The following is an 18,782-nucleotide window of genomic DNA, read 5'->3' as shown; positions in this document are numbered from 1 at the left end:
GATACCTATGAAAATTTCAAAAAAACTAAGAAAATTAAAATATGGCTTTTCTTCTATTTTGTGCCACCAAAAAGTAAGTGTTAATGACTACCTTTCATAATGTTAAATTTAAAGATTAAATTTTAAAACTTTTCTTGGAACTTGTTTTGTTCATACCAATACAAATCAAGAGTTCTTATAAAATAGCAAAGTTGAAATATGATATTTTAAACTCACAGGAGGCAGGATCGTGGGTCTTCACTTTAACTATTTATATACTACAGGTATCCTAAGATTTCAAGTCTATAAAAGTACCTTTGTTCATGGTACCTAATTATTAAGAAACTGAAATTATCAACATTGCTTGGATTTTCTTGATAGGAAAGACACAAAACCATTTCCTGAAACTGTTTTTCAGAATATCACTGATACTTAAAAACTTTTAGCATCTAATTAAAGATCACTAAGGGTTAAATACTTGTTCTCTGGCCCCTACTGCGTACACACTGCCAAAAAGTCCTCTAAGCTTTTAAACATTGCTTCGATGGTCTGTATTTTTACTTCCAGGGAAAAAGAAGTACTGTCCTACAATTAGCAGGCCAATACTAGCTTATTAACTTCCAGTCACCTTAATTTTTGTTAAAATGAAGATTCTGCAGTCTACACTTCTGTTGCTGTTTATGCCTCTGATAAAGCCAGCACCACCAACTCAGCAGAACTCACACATCATCTCTGATTATGGAACAGATAATTTTGAAGAAATCTTACTTACCCAGGATTATGAGGATCAATACCTGGATGAAAAAAATATTAAGGTACCTTATTTCTACTCTAAATTTAACTTCTTAAAATAGTCTAGCCCATTTAAATGCATGCTTTTGTTTTTTCTGAATGTGTCTCATATGTAAGAGGAAAGAAAAAAAGCACTTTAAGTGATTCAGAGTAATTAAAAATAAGTATCCCTAAGATTGTATTTTTAAAGTATGTATGTCTCTCAAATTATTAAATAATACTTATGATAACCAAACAGCATCTATAGTAACTAACACAGAATTTAAGGAAAACTAAACTTTAAGGTAATCCCTGACCAACTGAGATTTATATGTGAAGTATCAGTGTTACACAGTGCTCATATTTGAATATTATATTATCTCAAAATAAAATAGGAGATGTATTAGGAGAAATAAAGATGGACTACAAGCTTAAGATCTACTATTTTAGGAAGAAGTGGTTCAAGGAAATAAATAGAAGAGCACCATCAGTTTGGTATGTATAGTATTTTACAATAATTTATATTTGCCAACTATTTATAGTACCGAAAACAAACTACTTAATATGGAGCTTTCTTTTTAAATCACCATCAACAATTTAGACTATCAATTTGTACCAAGTAAATGTAACTTTTATTAAATTAATACTCTATCAAATCTTTCATACTTCACTTGTATGGGTTAAGTAACTATTTGTGGTTTTCTTGGCACACCGCAGGGTAAAGAAGTTAATACAGCACATAAGTATCTTTTCCCTGCCTATAGTCAGTCAGACAAACAACACACACACACACACACACACACACACACACACACACACACACACACAGAGCGCCTGAGAGAGAGAGAAGGAGAGAGAGAGAATGAGAAATGCAGCCAAATATCTAACAATGTTATCTTTTTCAAAGTTCTTCTCCACTACAAATAAGACGGCAAAGATTTTAAGAGTGACCAGTTATAGTTGCCCCTCTCTCCTCCCTTCTTCCTTTCTTCTTTCCTTTCTCTCTTTCTTTTCTTTTTCTTGAAAAGAACTCTTTCCCTCCCTCCCTTTCTTTCTTCCTTTTTCTTTCTCTTTCACAGATGAGCAAATGTTAACACCATATTTTCCTTCAATGAAGTTAGTTAATATGCTAGTATTATTCTTGCCCAACACTAAGACACCAAAAAATAGGTATCACTAGTCATAGCTTCAAAAAAAGGCCCATTATAATAAGATACTGGATCACAAGGATGATTCAAAACTATCAATCAGAAGAATGTTTCTAAAATTCCCTGGTCCCAAAAATGTAATAAGTAAAAGAAGTTTTATGTTTCTTTTCTTTATGTTGTTTTCTTTATAAGTCCGTCTTAATATAAATGAAGTGGAGCAGAATTCACTGGCACTTAATACACAAACACAGAGTGGAAGGGACTGATCAACCAGAACACACGTAAGAGAATGAAGGAGTTAAGACACACTGAAGACAGAAAAATGCTTATGAAAGAGAGTGTAAATGATAAAGGCCCCCGTTCTCCTAGAGCTACTAGCGTGGACCAGTGGTCTGAGTGTGGTGGACAGGCTGGAATAAAAGGACTCCAAGGGCCAGGGCTTAATGGAGGCATACAGATAATTTAAGGGTCACTTCCAGAAGAGATAAAAAGAGCTTAGTGCTTTTTACACATGACATGACTGGTTCTTTAGTTTTGTTGAACATGTCAGAATATGGTATCAGGAACTCAGTTCAAGTAAGAACCGTAAAGAATAATTAAAAGAACTACTTTACATAAAAATAATCTCAAGACACTATCTACAAAAAAACGTTTAATTCCAAGCAGAGAATTCTCTCTCAGTTCCCATTTGGAATTTCAGTATGCTCAACATTTAGGAAGCAAGGAGTTTGGCTTTTAGAGATATAAAAACAAAAAAAAAAAGACCTGGTTCTTCTGCTCAAGGAGCCCACAGTATGAAGGAAAAGCAAGCTAAACAAATATTCATAATATAATTTAATAAATACATAAAATCCTAATAAAAGATAAAATAAATGCCATTAACTATGACTATGAGAAGACAGAGGTTGTCCACACTCCCTTAGTTTTTATAGCCAAAATTAGATTTTATCACATGATACATTTTTATTCTTCCAATAGGTAAAAGAATCTATGATCATATCTGATGAGAAAAGTCTTCAAATGCATAAAGATGAGAGTGTAACACCATTACCCCCCAAGAAAGAAAATGATGGTAAGTATGAATACCTAATACCTATTACCTGATTTTATAAAGATTTTATTTATTTATTTATTTTTCAGAGAGAGGGGAAGGGAGGGAGAAAGGGAGAGACAACAATGTGAAAGAGAAACCTCAATCAGTTGCCACTCACATGCTCCCAGCCGGGTACCTGGCCTGCAACCCAGGCATGTGCCCTGGCCAGGAATCGAACCAGTGACCTATTGGTTCTCAGGCTGGCACTCACCCCACTGAGCCATATCAAACAGGGCTTTAAATGGAACTTTAAAAAACAGCTTATAATGGAACTTTATTCTTTATAGTAATCACAAATTGCCTCTGGATATAGTAAACGCAAACAGTAGAATTCCATCTCCAATGATAAAGTCAAACAGGTATGTTAGGAGTGCACATCATTTCCCATCCCATGTTATGAGTAAGAAACATGGAATAGGAACGTTCAAGAACAACCAAAGCCTAATCCAAACTTAGCACCTACAGAGTATGTGTTTCTGTCTATATAAAATCAATTCAAGAAACAGTTATTAAACATTGATTACTTTCAAACTCAGTCTTTTAAAGTTTCAACTTCAGTTTTCAACCTTACAATGGCTCCAAAGTGGTATGCGTAATAAATTACAAGAGATATTCAATACCTTATTGTAAAATAGGCTTTGTCTTAGATAATTTTGCCTAATTGTAGGCTAATATAAGTGTTCTCAGCATGTTTAAGGTAGGCTAGGCTATGCTTTGAGACAGAAACTTAGATTGGCTGCCTCTCATCTGTGCCCTTGACAGGGGATTGAATTGCAACCTAGGTATGTGCTGTGACTGGAAATCAAACCCACAACATTTTGGTGTACGGGATGACACCCCAACCAACTGAACCACCTGGCTTGGGCAACTTACCATATGTTCGACTAACGATGGGTTTATTAGAAGTAACTCCATCATAAGTCGAGGAGCACAGGTACTATTATAGCCTAAGGAAAACACAATTCTTGCCTTCAAGAAACTCACAGAAAAGGGAGAAAAGGCGATACAGATTGTCCCCAACTTACTATGATTTGAGTTAATTTTTCAGCTTTATGATGGTACAAAAGCAATATTCATTCAGTAGAAACTGGCTAGGCTAAGCTAAGATGTTCGGTATGTTAGGAATTTCTAACTTACGATATAGTCAGGTTTTGGTTTGTCAGGATGTAACTACATTGTTAACTTGAGGAACATCTGTATATAGTTACGTGCTGCATAGTGATCAAGATACATTCTGAGAAATGCATCATTAGGTGATCTTGTTGTGTAAACGTCACAGAGTGTACTCACACAAATCTAGACGGTAGAATCTACTACATACCTACAGTTAGCCTATTGCACCTAGGCTACAAGCCTGTACAGTATGTTATTGCATAAAATAACACAACATTAAATAAAGCACAAGAGAAAATAATGCAATCAAGAGATCTGGTAAACACAAGATGTATGAGGCTTCTGCCTGTGTAATGCAGCATGCTGTTTTACAGTAAACTTTTTAAAAATAAGTATAAAGAATATGCATACTCTAAAATAATAACAAAAAGTATAGTGTAGCAAACACATAAATCAATGACATACTAATTTATAATCATTATCAAGTATGGACATAATTGTATATGTTAGTTACACTTTTATACTGGTAGCTCAGTAAGTTTAGTTACACTAGCATCACGACAAAATACATAATGTATTGTGTTATGACATTATAAGGGCTACAACTTCATTCGATGATAGAAATTCTTTAGCACCATTATAATCTTATAAACTACCATCATATATGTAATAATCATTGACCAAAACATTATGTGGTGCATGACTGTATAAAAATAATTATAATGTACATTTCTACTAAAACAATAGAAAACAAACAAAACTTAAATTACAAAGTCCTGCTCAATAGTTCTTATTTATTTGATTTATTCTTGTTCTATTACAGAACATTATTTTACACAACAACATGAAAAAAAAACCCACACACCAATTTCTATATTGCTGCAAAAAAATTAAAATGAACCAAAACAGACAATATATCTTAAGAAACCTGAAAAGTATCAAAGTAAAAATAGATTTGCACAAGTGGAAAGGCATCCCTTGCACTTTGATAAAATGACTCAGTATCATAAAGATGTCAGCTATTTCTAAATTTGTAACAATAAACTTCTTTAAAGATCTGGTAAGGTTGATTCTAAAGTTCATATTGAAAAATCAACCTGCATGAACATCTAGAGAAACACTGAAAAATGATAGGTATCTGCAGGAACCAGATGTACCACACACATTAGAACACAGTTTAAAATCATTCCACTTTTTCAAAGTGCAATACTAGTGGATGAACAGGATAGAACACCCAGAAAAAGTCACAAATACATGTAGAAATTTAGTATATGATGAAGTCAGCACCTAAAAATCACTGAAGCAAAGATAATGTTGTTTTGTTTTTGTTTTTTAAATGGTGCTTGGACAACTGAGTAGTCAACTGAAAAGGACCACAATTAGATCTCTCTACCTTACACCAAAAAATAAGCTCCAAATAAATTCGGGTCTAGCCCTGGCTGGTATGGCTCAGTGGATTGTGTGCTGGCCTGCGAACCAAAGGGTCGCCAGTTCAATTCCTGGTCAGGGCCTTGGTTGTGGGGCCAGGTCCCCAGTTGGGGGTGCACGGGAGGCAGTCACACATTAATGTTTCTCTCTTCTCTCTTTCTCTCCCCTTTTCCTCTGTCAAAAATAAATAAAATCTTTAACAAAGTAAATAAATTTGGGTCTAAGTTTAAAAAGTGAAACCATACAAATACTAGAAGATAACTTGGGTGTGAGTTGCCTCCAAATCCAAAGACAGTAATAGAAAAGATCAATGAATTTCAACTCCATAAAATAAAACTTTTGCATGGCAAAAAACATCACAAATGAAGTCAAAGACAACTGAAAATTGATAAAAAAAATTTGTAACTTATATCACTGATAAAAAGTTAATACCTCACTCTAGCCAGTGTGGCTCAGTTGGTTGGAGTACTGCCCCATAGACTGATAGATAGGTGGCAGGTTTGATTCCTGGTCAGGACACATGCCTGTGTTGCTGGTTCAGTCCCTGGTGTGGGAGAATATGAGAGGCAACCAATAGATGTTTCTCTCTCACATCGATGTTTCTCTCCTTCTCTCTCTGTATACCCCTTCCCCTCTCTCTAAGATTAATAAGCATGTCCTCGATGAGGATTAAAACAGAAAAAGAGTTAATACCTCTAATTTATATAAAAAGTAAAAATTCCAGGAAAAAAGAAATTGACTGAAAATCAATTGGAAACAGGCAAAAGAGATGTACACATAGTTCACTGATTAAAAAATGACCCTTAAATATATGAAAAGATGTTCAATTTCACATAAAAAGAAACACAAAGTTACATTGAAATACCATTTTTAACCTATCTGATTCAGAAAAATTAAAAATGTGACAATATATTACTATATTTTATTGGCAAGGCTATGGGGTATAAGGCAATCTCACACACTGCTGGTGGGAATGTAAATTAGTACTACACTTTTGGACAGGAACTTGGGCAATATCTAATAAAACCAAATATGTATTTACTCTGTGACATAACAATCAACTCCTAGGAATGTACCCTAAAGATAAATCTCTGAAAGTAAATTCATATACAAAATCATTGAAGCATTGCCAGCAATCGCAAAATACTGGCAACAATATAATTGCCCATACACTGAATATTGTTTGAATAAAGTATGATATATTCACACACAAAAATACTATGCAGTTGTAAAAAGAAATGAGGAAGATCTCTATGAACTAAGATGAAATGATTTCTAGAATATGTTACAAAGAAAATGTATACCTACAGTATGCTGCCTTTTTTCTTACAAAGAAGGGGATATGGGAACATATATAGGCATCAGCTCACTTGTTGCCCTAGCTGGTGTGGCTCAGTGGATTGAGCACTGGTCTGCAAACTGAAAGGTCACTGCTTTGATTCCCAGTCAGGGCACATGTCTGGGTTGCAGGCCAGGTCCTCAGTTGGAAAAGCAACCAATTGAGAGCCAACTGACTGAGGCTTCTCTGGCACGTTGATGTTTCTCTCCCTCTGTTCCCTCTAAAAAAAAAAAATAAGTAAAATCTTTTTAAAAAGAAAAAGAAAAAAGCTCAACAAGGGTATTAAAAAACTGAGACTAGTATCTTACAGGTCAAAGATGGGGCCAGCATCTTTGCTGGCAGTGGAAAGTAGTGGGGGGTGGGAAATGAAGTGGTTGTGTGGGGAAGGTAGTAACACTTCTCTCAGTGTATACTTTTTGTGTAGATTTGATTTTAGAACAAGGTTATTTTTCACACGGGCAAACAAATATATTTATAAATAAAATCAACAAGGGTAAGATGAAAAAGTGAAATACAAATTAAAAAATAGAAACACATTTCAAATGAATGAGGCAATCTAATCCAAGTAAGATTTAAATTCAGTATTTTGACAGTATACCTTCAGTCTAAAACAAACAAACCAGTAAACAAACACTAAAATCCTAGTATGTGGATTTGTAGCAATAAGGAAACTACTTTATGCCTGTCCTGGGACTGAATAATGTAAACACACTGTGGAAAGTGAGAGCTAGGTCTCTGTCAGAGATGGGTGTTATAAATATGAAAAGGGAGAAAGCTAGAATGAACACTGTGGAGCTGAACTGGAATGGAAGACATCACCATCAATTCATGGCTTGCATAAAGATACAGAAACAGATATAGACATGTTTGTCTCTCTGTGTGAGTATGTATATGTTGCATATATATGCATATGTTGTGTTTATGTATATACGAGTATATGGGGTATGGGCGGGGGGTGTTTATAAAAGGTCTATCCGGGAAAAGTCCAGCCATTGTTAACATGAGAATGGTTTGTGCGATAGCGATGTAACCTGGCAGTGAAGGAGGGTAGACTGGAAGGCGCATGTGTGAACAACTGCGACTTCACAGTACTAGTCAGCGGGGGCGGAAGACACCACTGATTGAGCATGTGTACTGTGTGGACATTGCATTCAAGATGACTGAGCAAGTAGAGCTATGAATGCGCGTCCAATTTTGTGCTCAGCTTGAACAGTACTCCACAGAGTACTATTCAGATGATTCAATTTTGCGCTAAGCTTGAACAGTACTCCACAGAGAAACTACTCAGATGATTCAGAAGGCTTTCGGGGATGATGCAGTGACTACAGCCCAAATAAAAGTATGGCACAAATGTTTCAAAGATGGTCGAGAATCTGCTGAAAGTGATCCAGGTTCTGGAAGGCCTGCAACAAGCAGAACACCTGACAATGCTGAATGTGTATGGATTGCAATCAACAAATATCAACAACTGACAGTGCAAGTACTAGAAGCTTACCTGGGGATTCCAAAAACTACTGGGTCTGAGATTGTGACGTAAGATCTTGGCATGAAACACGTCCTGGCAAAATCTGTTCTGTGGCTTTTGCTCCAGGACAGAAGGATCATGCTGCAGTGGCTAATGACGATTCAAACTACTGCCAATGAACCAGATTTCCTCAAGGTCATATCAGAGATGAATGGTGGGTCTACAGCTATAACTGGGAAATGAAGGCCCAGTCATCCAATGAAAGTCGCCTGGTTTACCATGTCTGTAGAAGGCACAGCAAAGTCGCTGCAAGATCAAGACCATGTTAACTGTGTTTTTTGATTGGGTAGGTACTGTCCAAAAGTATGCCCCTCTAGGCCAAACAATTAATAAGGAGTACTACTTCAAAGTTCTTTGAGTGATGGAGTACAATGAAAATGGCCACAGCTATGGGCAACTGGTGACTGGCAGCTTCATCAGACAATGGGTCTACTCATGTATCATGTTTCATGCAGTTTTTTTGTAAAACATCAAACGACCCAAGTGACTCAGCCCCCCTATAGCCCTGATTTGGCACCCTGTGATTTCTGGCTTTTCCCAAAACTGAATCATCTTCAAAAAGGAAGAAATTTCAGACCATCAGTGAGATTCAGGAAAATATGACAGGGTAGCTAATGGGGGTTCCAACAAAGGATTTTGCAGAGTGTTTTGAACAATGGAAGTGACACTGGGAGAACTATGTGAGGTCCCAAGGTACCTACTTTGAAGGGGACGGAGGTGTCATTGTCCTACATACATTTCTTTTATCTCCTGTCTTCTTCAGTATGTCTCTGTTTTTCATAGCACACAGCTGGATACTTTCTGGATAGATCTCGTATGTATATATGTATGTGTATATACATATATATACACGTGTATATGTATGTGTATTATTACATATGGGAAGAGAGACAAATATACATGAATATATTTCTTAGCTCTCTCTGCTGGAAAAGCCTAAAATCAGTGAGATTCTGGTAGCAAGGAGAATATCCACATCCAAATCTTGGTTTCTAAATGCCATTCTCTGTTAAAAGTAACCAGTCCTCTTTGAAGAAATAGCTGATTTCAGGCTTGGGCAGGGAAAAGGCAAGATTGGTCTGGGACATCTTACCAAGTAAGAAAACCAGGAAGTTCTCAAAGAATAATGGTGACTTTTAACTTTCTAAGAATTAATCAAATTATAAAAAATACACAGGCATACATTTACAAAAGATGTGTAAGACCTGTACACTATACTCTGGACAGCAATGCTGAGAGAAATTTAAGAATAATAAACATATGGATAGATATATTATGTTCACAACCAGAAAACTCAATACCATTAAGATATCAATTTTTCAAAAATTTACCTATAGATTTAATGTAATTACAATTAAAATTCTAACAGGCTTTCTTTTTTTAAAAAAATTAACAGGTATTCTTAAAATTTATGTAGAAATGCAAAGAACCTAGAACAGTCACTACAACATCGAAGAAGAATAAAGTTAAGAGGATTTATACAACCTGATATCAACACTTATTATAAAGCAATAGGAATTAAGATATAGTGGTACTAGCATAAAAATAAACAGATCAATAAAACAGAGTCTAGAAATAGACATACAATATAGTATGCTAATTATGTACAATGCTGCCAATACAATTCAATGGAGAAAAAACAATCTTATATAAAAAAATGGTGCTGAAAGAACCAGATAGGTATAGAAAAAGAAAATGTTAGCTCTCCCTTAAACCATATATAGAAATTAACTCAAAATGAACCCTATATCTAAATATAAAGAGTCTAAACTATATGATCTTGAAAACACAGGATCAAAACTTAGTGGTTGGCAAAGATTTCTTAAATACAGAATATAAATGAACTATAAAGGAATCAATTGTTTTTCATTAAAATTAAAAATGTTTGCTCCTCAAAAGACACTGATAAGAAAAGAAGAAGACAAGTCACAGACTGGAGGAAAAAATTTACAAAACTTAAATCTGACAAATGACTTATATCCATAATATATACTCTTATAATTCAATAATAGTACAAAAAATAAATTATTTAAAAAATAGGCAAAGAGATGAATAGACACTTGACCTAAGAAAATACGTGGATGGCAAATAGTGTATAAACAGGGGCTTGGTTAGGAAAATATAAAAAACAAAACAAAACAAACAGATGCTGAACATCATTAATCATTAGAGAAATCCTAGTTAAAATGCTAGATACCGCCCTGGCCGGTGTGGCTCAGTGGACTGAGTGAGCAAGGGACTGCAAAGCAAAGCATTGCCGGTTACATTTCCAGTCAGGGCACAGGCCTGGGTTGTGGGCGGGTCCTCAGTGGGGGCGGGGGCACATGAGAGGCAACCACACATTGATGTTTCTCTCCCTCTCTTTCTCCCTCCCTCTCCTCTCTCTAAAAATAAAGAAATAAAACCTTAAAAAAAATAGTAGATACCACAACACACCTTTTTTAAATGGCTAAAATTATAAAGTCCTACCACACCAAAATGTTGGTGAGGATGTAGGGTAACTGGAACAAACTGTCATGCAGTGCTGATGTGAACATAAAATGGCATGGCCACTTTGGAAAATAGTTTGGGACTTCCTTCAAAAGGAGAACATACACATCTACCTAACCAACACTTCTACCCTTAGGGTACTTAACCAAGAAAACGAATGCATTAAGTCCATGCAACTTGTATGTAATTATTTTTAGCTGCTTTCTTTGAAATAGCCCTAAACTGGAAACAACTGAAATGTCCAGAAGAGATGATTATAAATTGTGTACCCTGACATAGTGGAATACTACTCAGTAACAAAAAAGAATGCACTGCTGATGCAAGCAACAACAGATGACTCTCACAGTAACTATGCAGCGTGAAAGAAACCAGACAAGAGTATATAAAAAATGGTTCTTCTGATACAAGATTGGAAGGGAGAGATTACCAAATGGCATGAGAAAGTTTTGGGGGTGATGGACATGTTAATTACGTCCATTATGGTAATGGTTTCATGGGTATATACTATATCAAAAACATAAATTAAACAACAAATATGTGCAATTTATTGTATGTCATATAATAAAAAAAAGCAATGGCAGGATAAAAAAAGAGCTTAAAAGAGCTCTTACTGGCTAATCTGTGACAATTTGATTATAAAAATAAATGTGTTAATAATGTATTATGACCTATAGGATAAAGAATTCTTAAATTCTTAATTACAAAAATAAGAAAGGAAGGAAGAGAGAAAGGAAGGAAGGAAGGAAGGAAGGAAAACAGAATGCTCCACTTTACACCTAATGCCAACTAACAAGTACAGAAAGAATGATGGAATTAGAAAATCATTATTTGGCAACTATCCTAGTGATAAACAATTCATGTAAGAATCAATAGGTGATAAAACTAGTGGGTGGATGTTTAATAACAAATCAGATATTTAAAATATCAAAGTAGTTCTCTGAAAGATACTTATGAGTTACAAAGTGAAAAATATTTACTTTACAGAGTGAGAAACATGGTGGCCACCAAATGAACCAAGTGACCAAAGACAGCATTGTCAGGAATGTGTCAAATAGATACCACGTGCTCCTTGGTTCATGGCAATGAGGACCCTATATCATTTTCATGGTATTCCTGCCAAAAATGGGGACCCTCTACAAACCCTAATTAAAAGACATTCTGCAAAATATATGCCATAAAAATTATTTAAAAAAACACATTAAAATTTTTCAAAAAAGTAGAAGGTATGAAAAATAAAGACTAATGAACTGTTCAAAGTTGAGAGACAAAAGAGGCATGGCAAATAATGCAATAATGATGGTAGAGTGAAATGGAATCCCAATAGTGCCTATGATGACTCTAATTTTCAAGTTAATAGTTTGCTTATCTAACCAGTAGTTTCTAAACTCCTTAGCTTTCACCAATATGAAATGTGTTTGTGCGACACCAAGTGATAAAGTAAAGCTCATGTTTACCTTAAGTCCTGCTTTTCAAATTTTCTGGTATTCAAATGATGAAATATAATTGTTGATCAATTCGATAATAAAAGATCAATGGTAAAATGGAGAATAAAAGAGACTGTGAATTACAGAATCAAAAATAATGAATTATCAGTTACAGTACAGGTTTCTAGCTACTGTAACCATGGTATCTTTCTTATCACCTATAATTCTGTAAAATCTTTTCAACTCAGTAATTAAATTCATAACAGCAATAATTTTACTAGTAGAGGCCAAATATTTTTAAACTTTTATACTTTTGATTTTTTTCCCAATTAGAAATGCCCACGTGCCTGTTGTGTGTTTGTTTAAGTGGTTCTGTATACTGTGAAGAAGTTGACATCGATGTTGTACCACCCTTGCCAAAGGAATCAGCCTATCTTTACGCACGATTCAACAAAATTAAAAAGTTGACTGCCAAAGATTTTGCAGAAATCCGTAAGTCAGTTTTAAATAAGACATTAGTGTTAACTCATGTTAGTATTTAACTCACATAAACACAAGACTCTAGATACTTGTAGCCTATCACATCCAGGGTAGTCACTATTGTCCTATTTAAGTATCGACCACACTGTGTTGTTAGTTAAATCTCTCTTTCATTCAGATCTCCTCTGTCATCTTTTTTAATGGTCACTTTGGTGTCTATGTTGATAGCCGTTTAACATTCAGGCTAAGGGCTATGTCTTCTCAACCCCAATATTTCAAGATCCATTTGCCTCAGCCAGTCAGCAATCCCAATATAATAAGGATGCTTCTCAAACTGTAACGTTTTATTTTCTACCTTCAATGTAAAAGCATAGAGACTGCTTTTCTTTACTTCAACTCATGGTTCTTAAATCTGGCTGCATGATTAAAATTATCTGATGAAACATCTAAAAAATACTGATACCAGGCAGGCCCGAAGTCCCCAGAGGTTCTCACTGAGTTCTAGGGAGAGGCCTAGGCATCAGCATTAAACACAAAAAGACTCCTCAGATGATTCTAATATGATTGGAACTAAGTCATATAAAATCTTGGACTTCTGATGTTTTATCAAACTTTGTAAAACCTTGCCACTAGGGCACTGCCAAGAGCACAGCAAATCCTCATTTTTACAGTGCCTAGTCCCAGTCCTGGATCACTAATTCCTCATAAATATTCTCAATTCCTATGCTGTCAAGTGCTTCTGAAGAAAATCACATCAAGAAATATACAGTCACCCCACTACACTTTTACAAGATTAACTGTACTGGATTCATGCTGCCTCTGGAACCTCTCTATTGGCTGAAGTACAGTTGTTCCTCATTAATTATAGATTCCATATTTTCAAACTCATCTACCTGCTAAAATTTATTTGTAAATCCCAAACCAGTATTTACAATACTTTCACAGTCATTTGCAGACATATATATTGTGGCAAAAAAAAGAAAAATTGAGTTACCCCGTCAAGGTCAAACAAGGTGACATTCTGACCTTTTCTTTCTGCTGTTATATGGTACACAACAGTCCTGTTTAGTCTAATTAGTGCCACATTTTTCACATTTCTTGTGCTTTTTGCTGTTTAAAATGGTCCCCAAGCAAAGTGCTGAAGTACTGTTTAACTATTTCTAAATACAAGAAGTTTGTGATGTGCCTTATGTAGAAAATACACGTTAGGTAATCTTCATTCAAGTGTGAGTTACATTGCTAATGGCTGTTGAGTTCAATGTTAATGTATTAACAATATACACTAAATATGTCATTAAAAATAATCACATGCAAAATTATGTACTGATTAGCTGATGGAAATGGATGACCAGAGGCTTAAAGAGACCTAGCCCTGCATCTCTACTAGGAGCAATGGTTCCATATTTACTAATTCAATGTTTACAGCAATTTTATATATAGCAAACTCAAATAATGAGAAGCAACTATATTTCCCAACTGTCCCAGACACACAAAGTGATACACATATACACATGCACATGAATTTTTAAGAGAGAAATTCATATACTGAATTTCAGTCCTGTTTAGTCTAAAATTTCAGTGTATGAATTTCTCTCTTAGTCTGCATCACTTTAACAAATTAAGGAACATTTTTTGTCTATTGTTCAGCAATAAGGCATAGAAAGATTAAGAGAACATACCCATAATGACAATGCAACATGCCAGCAAAAAATCCAAAAATAACATACATGATTGTATTCAATAAAGTGTACACAAATGAGATTTTAACTTCTTATTTCTGTATTTTTTTGGTATATTTTCCCTTTAAGCTAATTTAAGAAGGCTTGATTTTACGGGAAATTTGATTGAAGAAATAGAAGACAGTACTTTTTCAAAACTTTCTCTGTTAGAAGAACTTACACTAGCTGAAAATCAACTATTGAAACTTCCAGTTCTTCCTCCCAAGCTTACGTTATTTAATGCAAAATACAACAAAATCAAGAGTAGAGGAATCAAAGCAAATACATTCAAAGTAAGTATGTTATACTATGACTAAACAGTATCAGTTTTATACAGACAATGATAATAAAGTAATGAGAAAATCTGGTTTAGAATTTAGTTTTATGTTTTAAGACTATTTTAATTTAATAAATGAATTATTTACATAATAAGTAGCCATACCGTTAGACCCCTTTGGTCTAGTTTATGCCTGTCCTTTACAAAATTATATAACCTTTATCTTGTTTCATGGACTACTTCATGTCCCATCTTTTTAAGTTGTTTACACAGCAAATATTTACTTATACAGACATGGTTCACATCCTCATGGCACCAAGACTGTACAAAACCTCAAAATGGGAGTTTTCCTGACTTTTTCTTTACAATATTAGTAATTTACCAATGCCAGAAAAAATTAAATTCTCAAAATACTGAATTTTAGTTTTAATACTTAAATGTATTAGACCATAAAATACTGTAGTTATCCTCTTTTCTTTTTTTTTTTTTTTTTGAATTCCATTATGGCACCTAAAATGAAATTATGTAGTGAAAATTAAATAATTTTTTAATTTAGTAATTCAGGAAAACATATGTAGAGGAAAAAGGGAAGGTGATCTACTGTGATTTAGGTAGCCAAGTTATCTCTAAATGCACAAGAAGTAATCACTTCACCTCAGGATTTCCAAAGTTCTGATATACTCATTCCAGTCTTGGAAGGAACCCCAGACACAAGGATCATGATACTGTTGACAACAGACAACCTTATTCAAAAGGAAGATTTGTAACTTGTGATGATAAGAACCTAAAATTATTAAATATTCATTATTATAAAGTTTATGATCACACAATGTACAATCTGTCCATAAACATACAATATGTCAGAAAAGGTAAAAATATTTCATTTTTCTTTTCTATGTATATTTAAGGAACCCTCTTTCAAATTTAAGGGACATTCTAGAGACACATCAAAGTTATGTGAAATTTAAGGGATTTAGGAGAATTTTAAAAACTAAACTCACTTTAAAAACAAAAACCCCTGTAATCTGAATATGTACATGTGTACATATATGTGTGTGCAGAATTTGAATCCTGTGAAGAAATGCACTGACCTCACTGAACTGAAAGTGCCTTTTCCTTACAGAAACTGAGTAACCTGTCCTTCCTCTATTTGGATCATAACGCACTGGAATCTGTGCCTCTTAATTTACCAGAAAGTCTTCGTGTAATTCATCTGCAGGTATGACCTCTCCTTTCATAATATGACTTTAAATTACTAAGGCTCAATCTTAGGAAACTCACATTCACAAGTAAATTTTGCTTATCAAAAAGTATTAATATTATGCCCAATGTACTCTCCTGCCCACAAATCCCTGTTCCATCCATAACACATTGAAAGGTCCAGCACCACTAGGTTTGAGATCTGCTCTCAGAGTGGTGTTTGTTTCCAGCTGTGCAGTAGTGTCTCCTAGGTTAACCTGGCCCATGGATTTAAAGTGAAGGGACATTAAAACCTCTGGCTTATGTTTCTTTGTCCAATAGCAGTAGATCTTCACTTCTGAAGACTTTCCAACTGACTTTATTGTCCAACATCAACTTGAGGTAAAGGAAAGTGAGGAGGGAATAAAAATAAACTAAAATTGCTCTTTCAGCATTACAAAAATTTGTATTTGTTCTTTTTAGTTCTTTAAAGAATATTTAAGGACACAGTAGCATTTTGAGTTGACACTAGAATAGGGTACTTTTTCCAGCTACTATAATAGCAAGTAGTCTGTTCTTCCAAAGTCACACTGTAGATTTAAAAATAAAAAGGCTGTGCTCCAGCCCATGTTGCTCAGTTAGCTAGATTCACGGTCAGGGCACATGCCTGGGCTGCAGGTTTGGTACCTAGTCCAGGCACAGTACGGAGGGCCAATCGATGTTTCTCTCTCTCTCCTTCTCTCTCTCCCTTTCCTTCTCTCCAAAAAAATAATAATAAAAAAGACTCAGACTGCACAGAGAGGATTTTATTACCATGAGAATATACAGTGTGTATTGTGTAATAGTTTAAAAGTCACTTTATATAAATATTTTTAGATCCCATTACACAGCATACAAAAGATTGATTTCAGATATTTGAACATTTTTTCCCTTTTATTTTCCAGTTTAACAACATAACTTCAATTACAGATGATACATTCTGCAAGGCTAATGACACTCGTTATATTCGGAACCGCATTGAAGAGATACGCTTGGAGGGAAATCCCATCATCCTGGGAAAGCATCCGAACAGTTTTATCTGTTTAAGAATATTACCTGTAGGGTCATACTTTTAACACCTATCAATTAATGCAGCACATAAACTAAACTACTCACATACTTACAATCTGTCTCAACAATGTCTAAAGGAGCATAAATATCCGTTTAATAGTAACTTTGTATCCCAGTATGAAGCAATTTTATGTTTTAAGCAAGGATGTTCAAAAGTTAACATATAATAAGTAAAAAGTTAAGACTAAATCTTAAGTTCAAAACAAATTAATATGCAAATATTTAAACAGCATAACAAAATCCTAGTAGTTTATAGTGGAGTGCCATTTTTAAAAGGTGTGATTTCCCATAAATATCTCAATTTGAGAAGTTTAATTTCTATTACTAATGAAGTGAGGATAAGTCCAAGAAACTTTCAGCTGTTTGTCCTTTCTGGCCTTTACTGGATCCCTAAAGCATTTAAGGTTGACATTTCCAAATCTCTGAAAAGCTAAATATTTCCAGTGCTTTTCCATTTTTCTCTTATGATTCATACACTATTCATAATGAAGTAGAAACTCTTTTCTTTCTGTTAAAGCTGCTATTATCTTTTTACTTAGCCTGAGAAATAGGGCATAGTCTCATACGTAGGCAAAACTTTTCAAATAAAGTATAATTTACTCTCTGATAAGCTAATATAGTAATGTTCAGTGTGATTCTGCTTTGCAGTCAGACAGTTAAAGGCTTTAGTAGAATAGTACTAAGAATTCTACTAGAATAGTAGAATAGAGTATGAAATTCTCTTTTCTAAATATTAACATTCTAAATCTAATGTAAAACATTTTAAGAAGTCAAGCAGACCAAAATCAGTATGCTTATATGTATATTAAAACAAAAACAAAAAGAAACGAAAGTCCACCCCATTTCTCAGAAAACAGAGATAACGTTCTCTATTGTAAAGGCTTGCAAATATTATAACTACTGCAAAATATTTTCTCTTTACACTACAGGAATGAGAATTGTATCAATAAATCTATCCAAATGTGAGACACAAAAACAAAATGAGTTCTGTAGTGTTATTATACACAACATTCCCACCCACCCATACACATCCATGTTTATGCAAACAGACTATATAATCACAAAACTTCTGGGCAACATTTTCTAAAGATCCATAATTAACCAATACATTTAATCATGAACATTCATCTTCAATGATATAGTGAAGATTTATAATGACACACTGTTATCAGATTAAAGATCCTAAAATAACTTTTCCCTTGTCCATACCTCACTCAAAAGTCTTAGCTGCCACATTATTTTGGGATTACATAAAAAAATTATCAGTTCTTTAGAAACATAAGTTTGAACTGTGTATATAAAAATTAACTGACATTGTTTCCAACATAAATTACACATTAGAATCAAGTTGGTGTCTGTGTACTATTCCCAGAACAAATACTTCTTCCTTATTTTGAAGTATTTGCTTCCTTGTTTTCCCTACCTAGAATGGCCTTTTTTTCAATTTTTCCCCAATTTGTCAAGGTTGGCCCCAAAATGTAACTTTTTCATTAAGCAATTTGTGATCTCTTAAGGCCACAATAATTACCCATAACACTTATTAACTCACTCATTTGTTTTATTTCAGCAGCTGATAATCATGACTAGTATACTGCTTTCTCATTATTTTGTGTGCATACCTCATTTTTCTATCACTGAAGGCTTACTGAGTTCACTAAACACATAAATATACCCTTTATACTTTCAAAGTGCCTAGAACAATAGTGAC

General features: G+C 34.3%; 2 protein-coding genes across 2 annotated transcripts in view; one reads left to right on the top strand and one right to left on the bottom strand.

Moving 5' to 3' along the window:
• Positions 1-18,782, bottom strand: part of CENPP (centromere protein P) — a 329,764-nt gene that overhangs the window by 208,344 nt on the left and 102,638 nt on the right. The gene's annotated exons all lie outside the window — the stretch shown is intronic.
• On the top strand, positions 505-18,049 carry OGN (osteoglycin). Its single transcript, XM_054588016.1, has 6 exons — positions 505-794; positions 2,877-2,970; positions 12,644-12,802; positions 14,599-14,801; positions 15,909-16,004; positions 16,909-18,049. The coding sequence occupies exons 1-6, from the start codon at positions 624-626 to the stop codon at positions 17,077-17,079; spliced, it is 894 nt and encodes a 297-aa protein (XP_054443991.1). The 5' UTR covers positions 505-623; the 3' UTR covers positions 17,080-18,049.

Source organism: Pteronotus mesoamericanus, unplaced genomic scaffold (assembly GCF_021234165.1).
Source record: "Pteronotus mesoamericanus isolate MK-2021 breed Mesoamerican mustached bat unplaced genomic scaffold, CSHL_Meso_final scaffold_125, whole genome shotgun sequence".
In the NCBI taxonomy this organism is placed as follows: Eukaryota; Metazoa; Chordata; class Mammalia; order Chiroptera; family Mormoopidae; genus Pteronotus; species Pteronotus mesoamericanus.
This window is presented reverse-complemented; position numbering and strand designations above follow the sequence as displayed.

What these genes read in the sequence shown, in the direction of transcription:
- OGN (XM_054588016.1), top strand. Translation starts at nt 624, where the DNA reads ATGAAGATTCTGCAGTCTACACTTCTGTTGCTGTTTATGCCTCTGATA. An exon ending in TGGATGAAAAAAATATTAAG is followed by an intron (nt 795 to 2,876) that starts GTACCTTATTTC and finishes TTCTTCCAATAG; the next exon opens with GTAAAAGAATCTATGATCAT. An exon ending in TCAAAGCAAATACATTCAAA is followed by an intron (nt 14,802 to 15,908) that starts GTAAGTATGTTA and finishes TTTTCCTTACAG; the next exon opens with AAACTGAGTAACCTGTCCTT.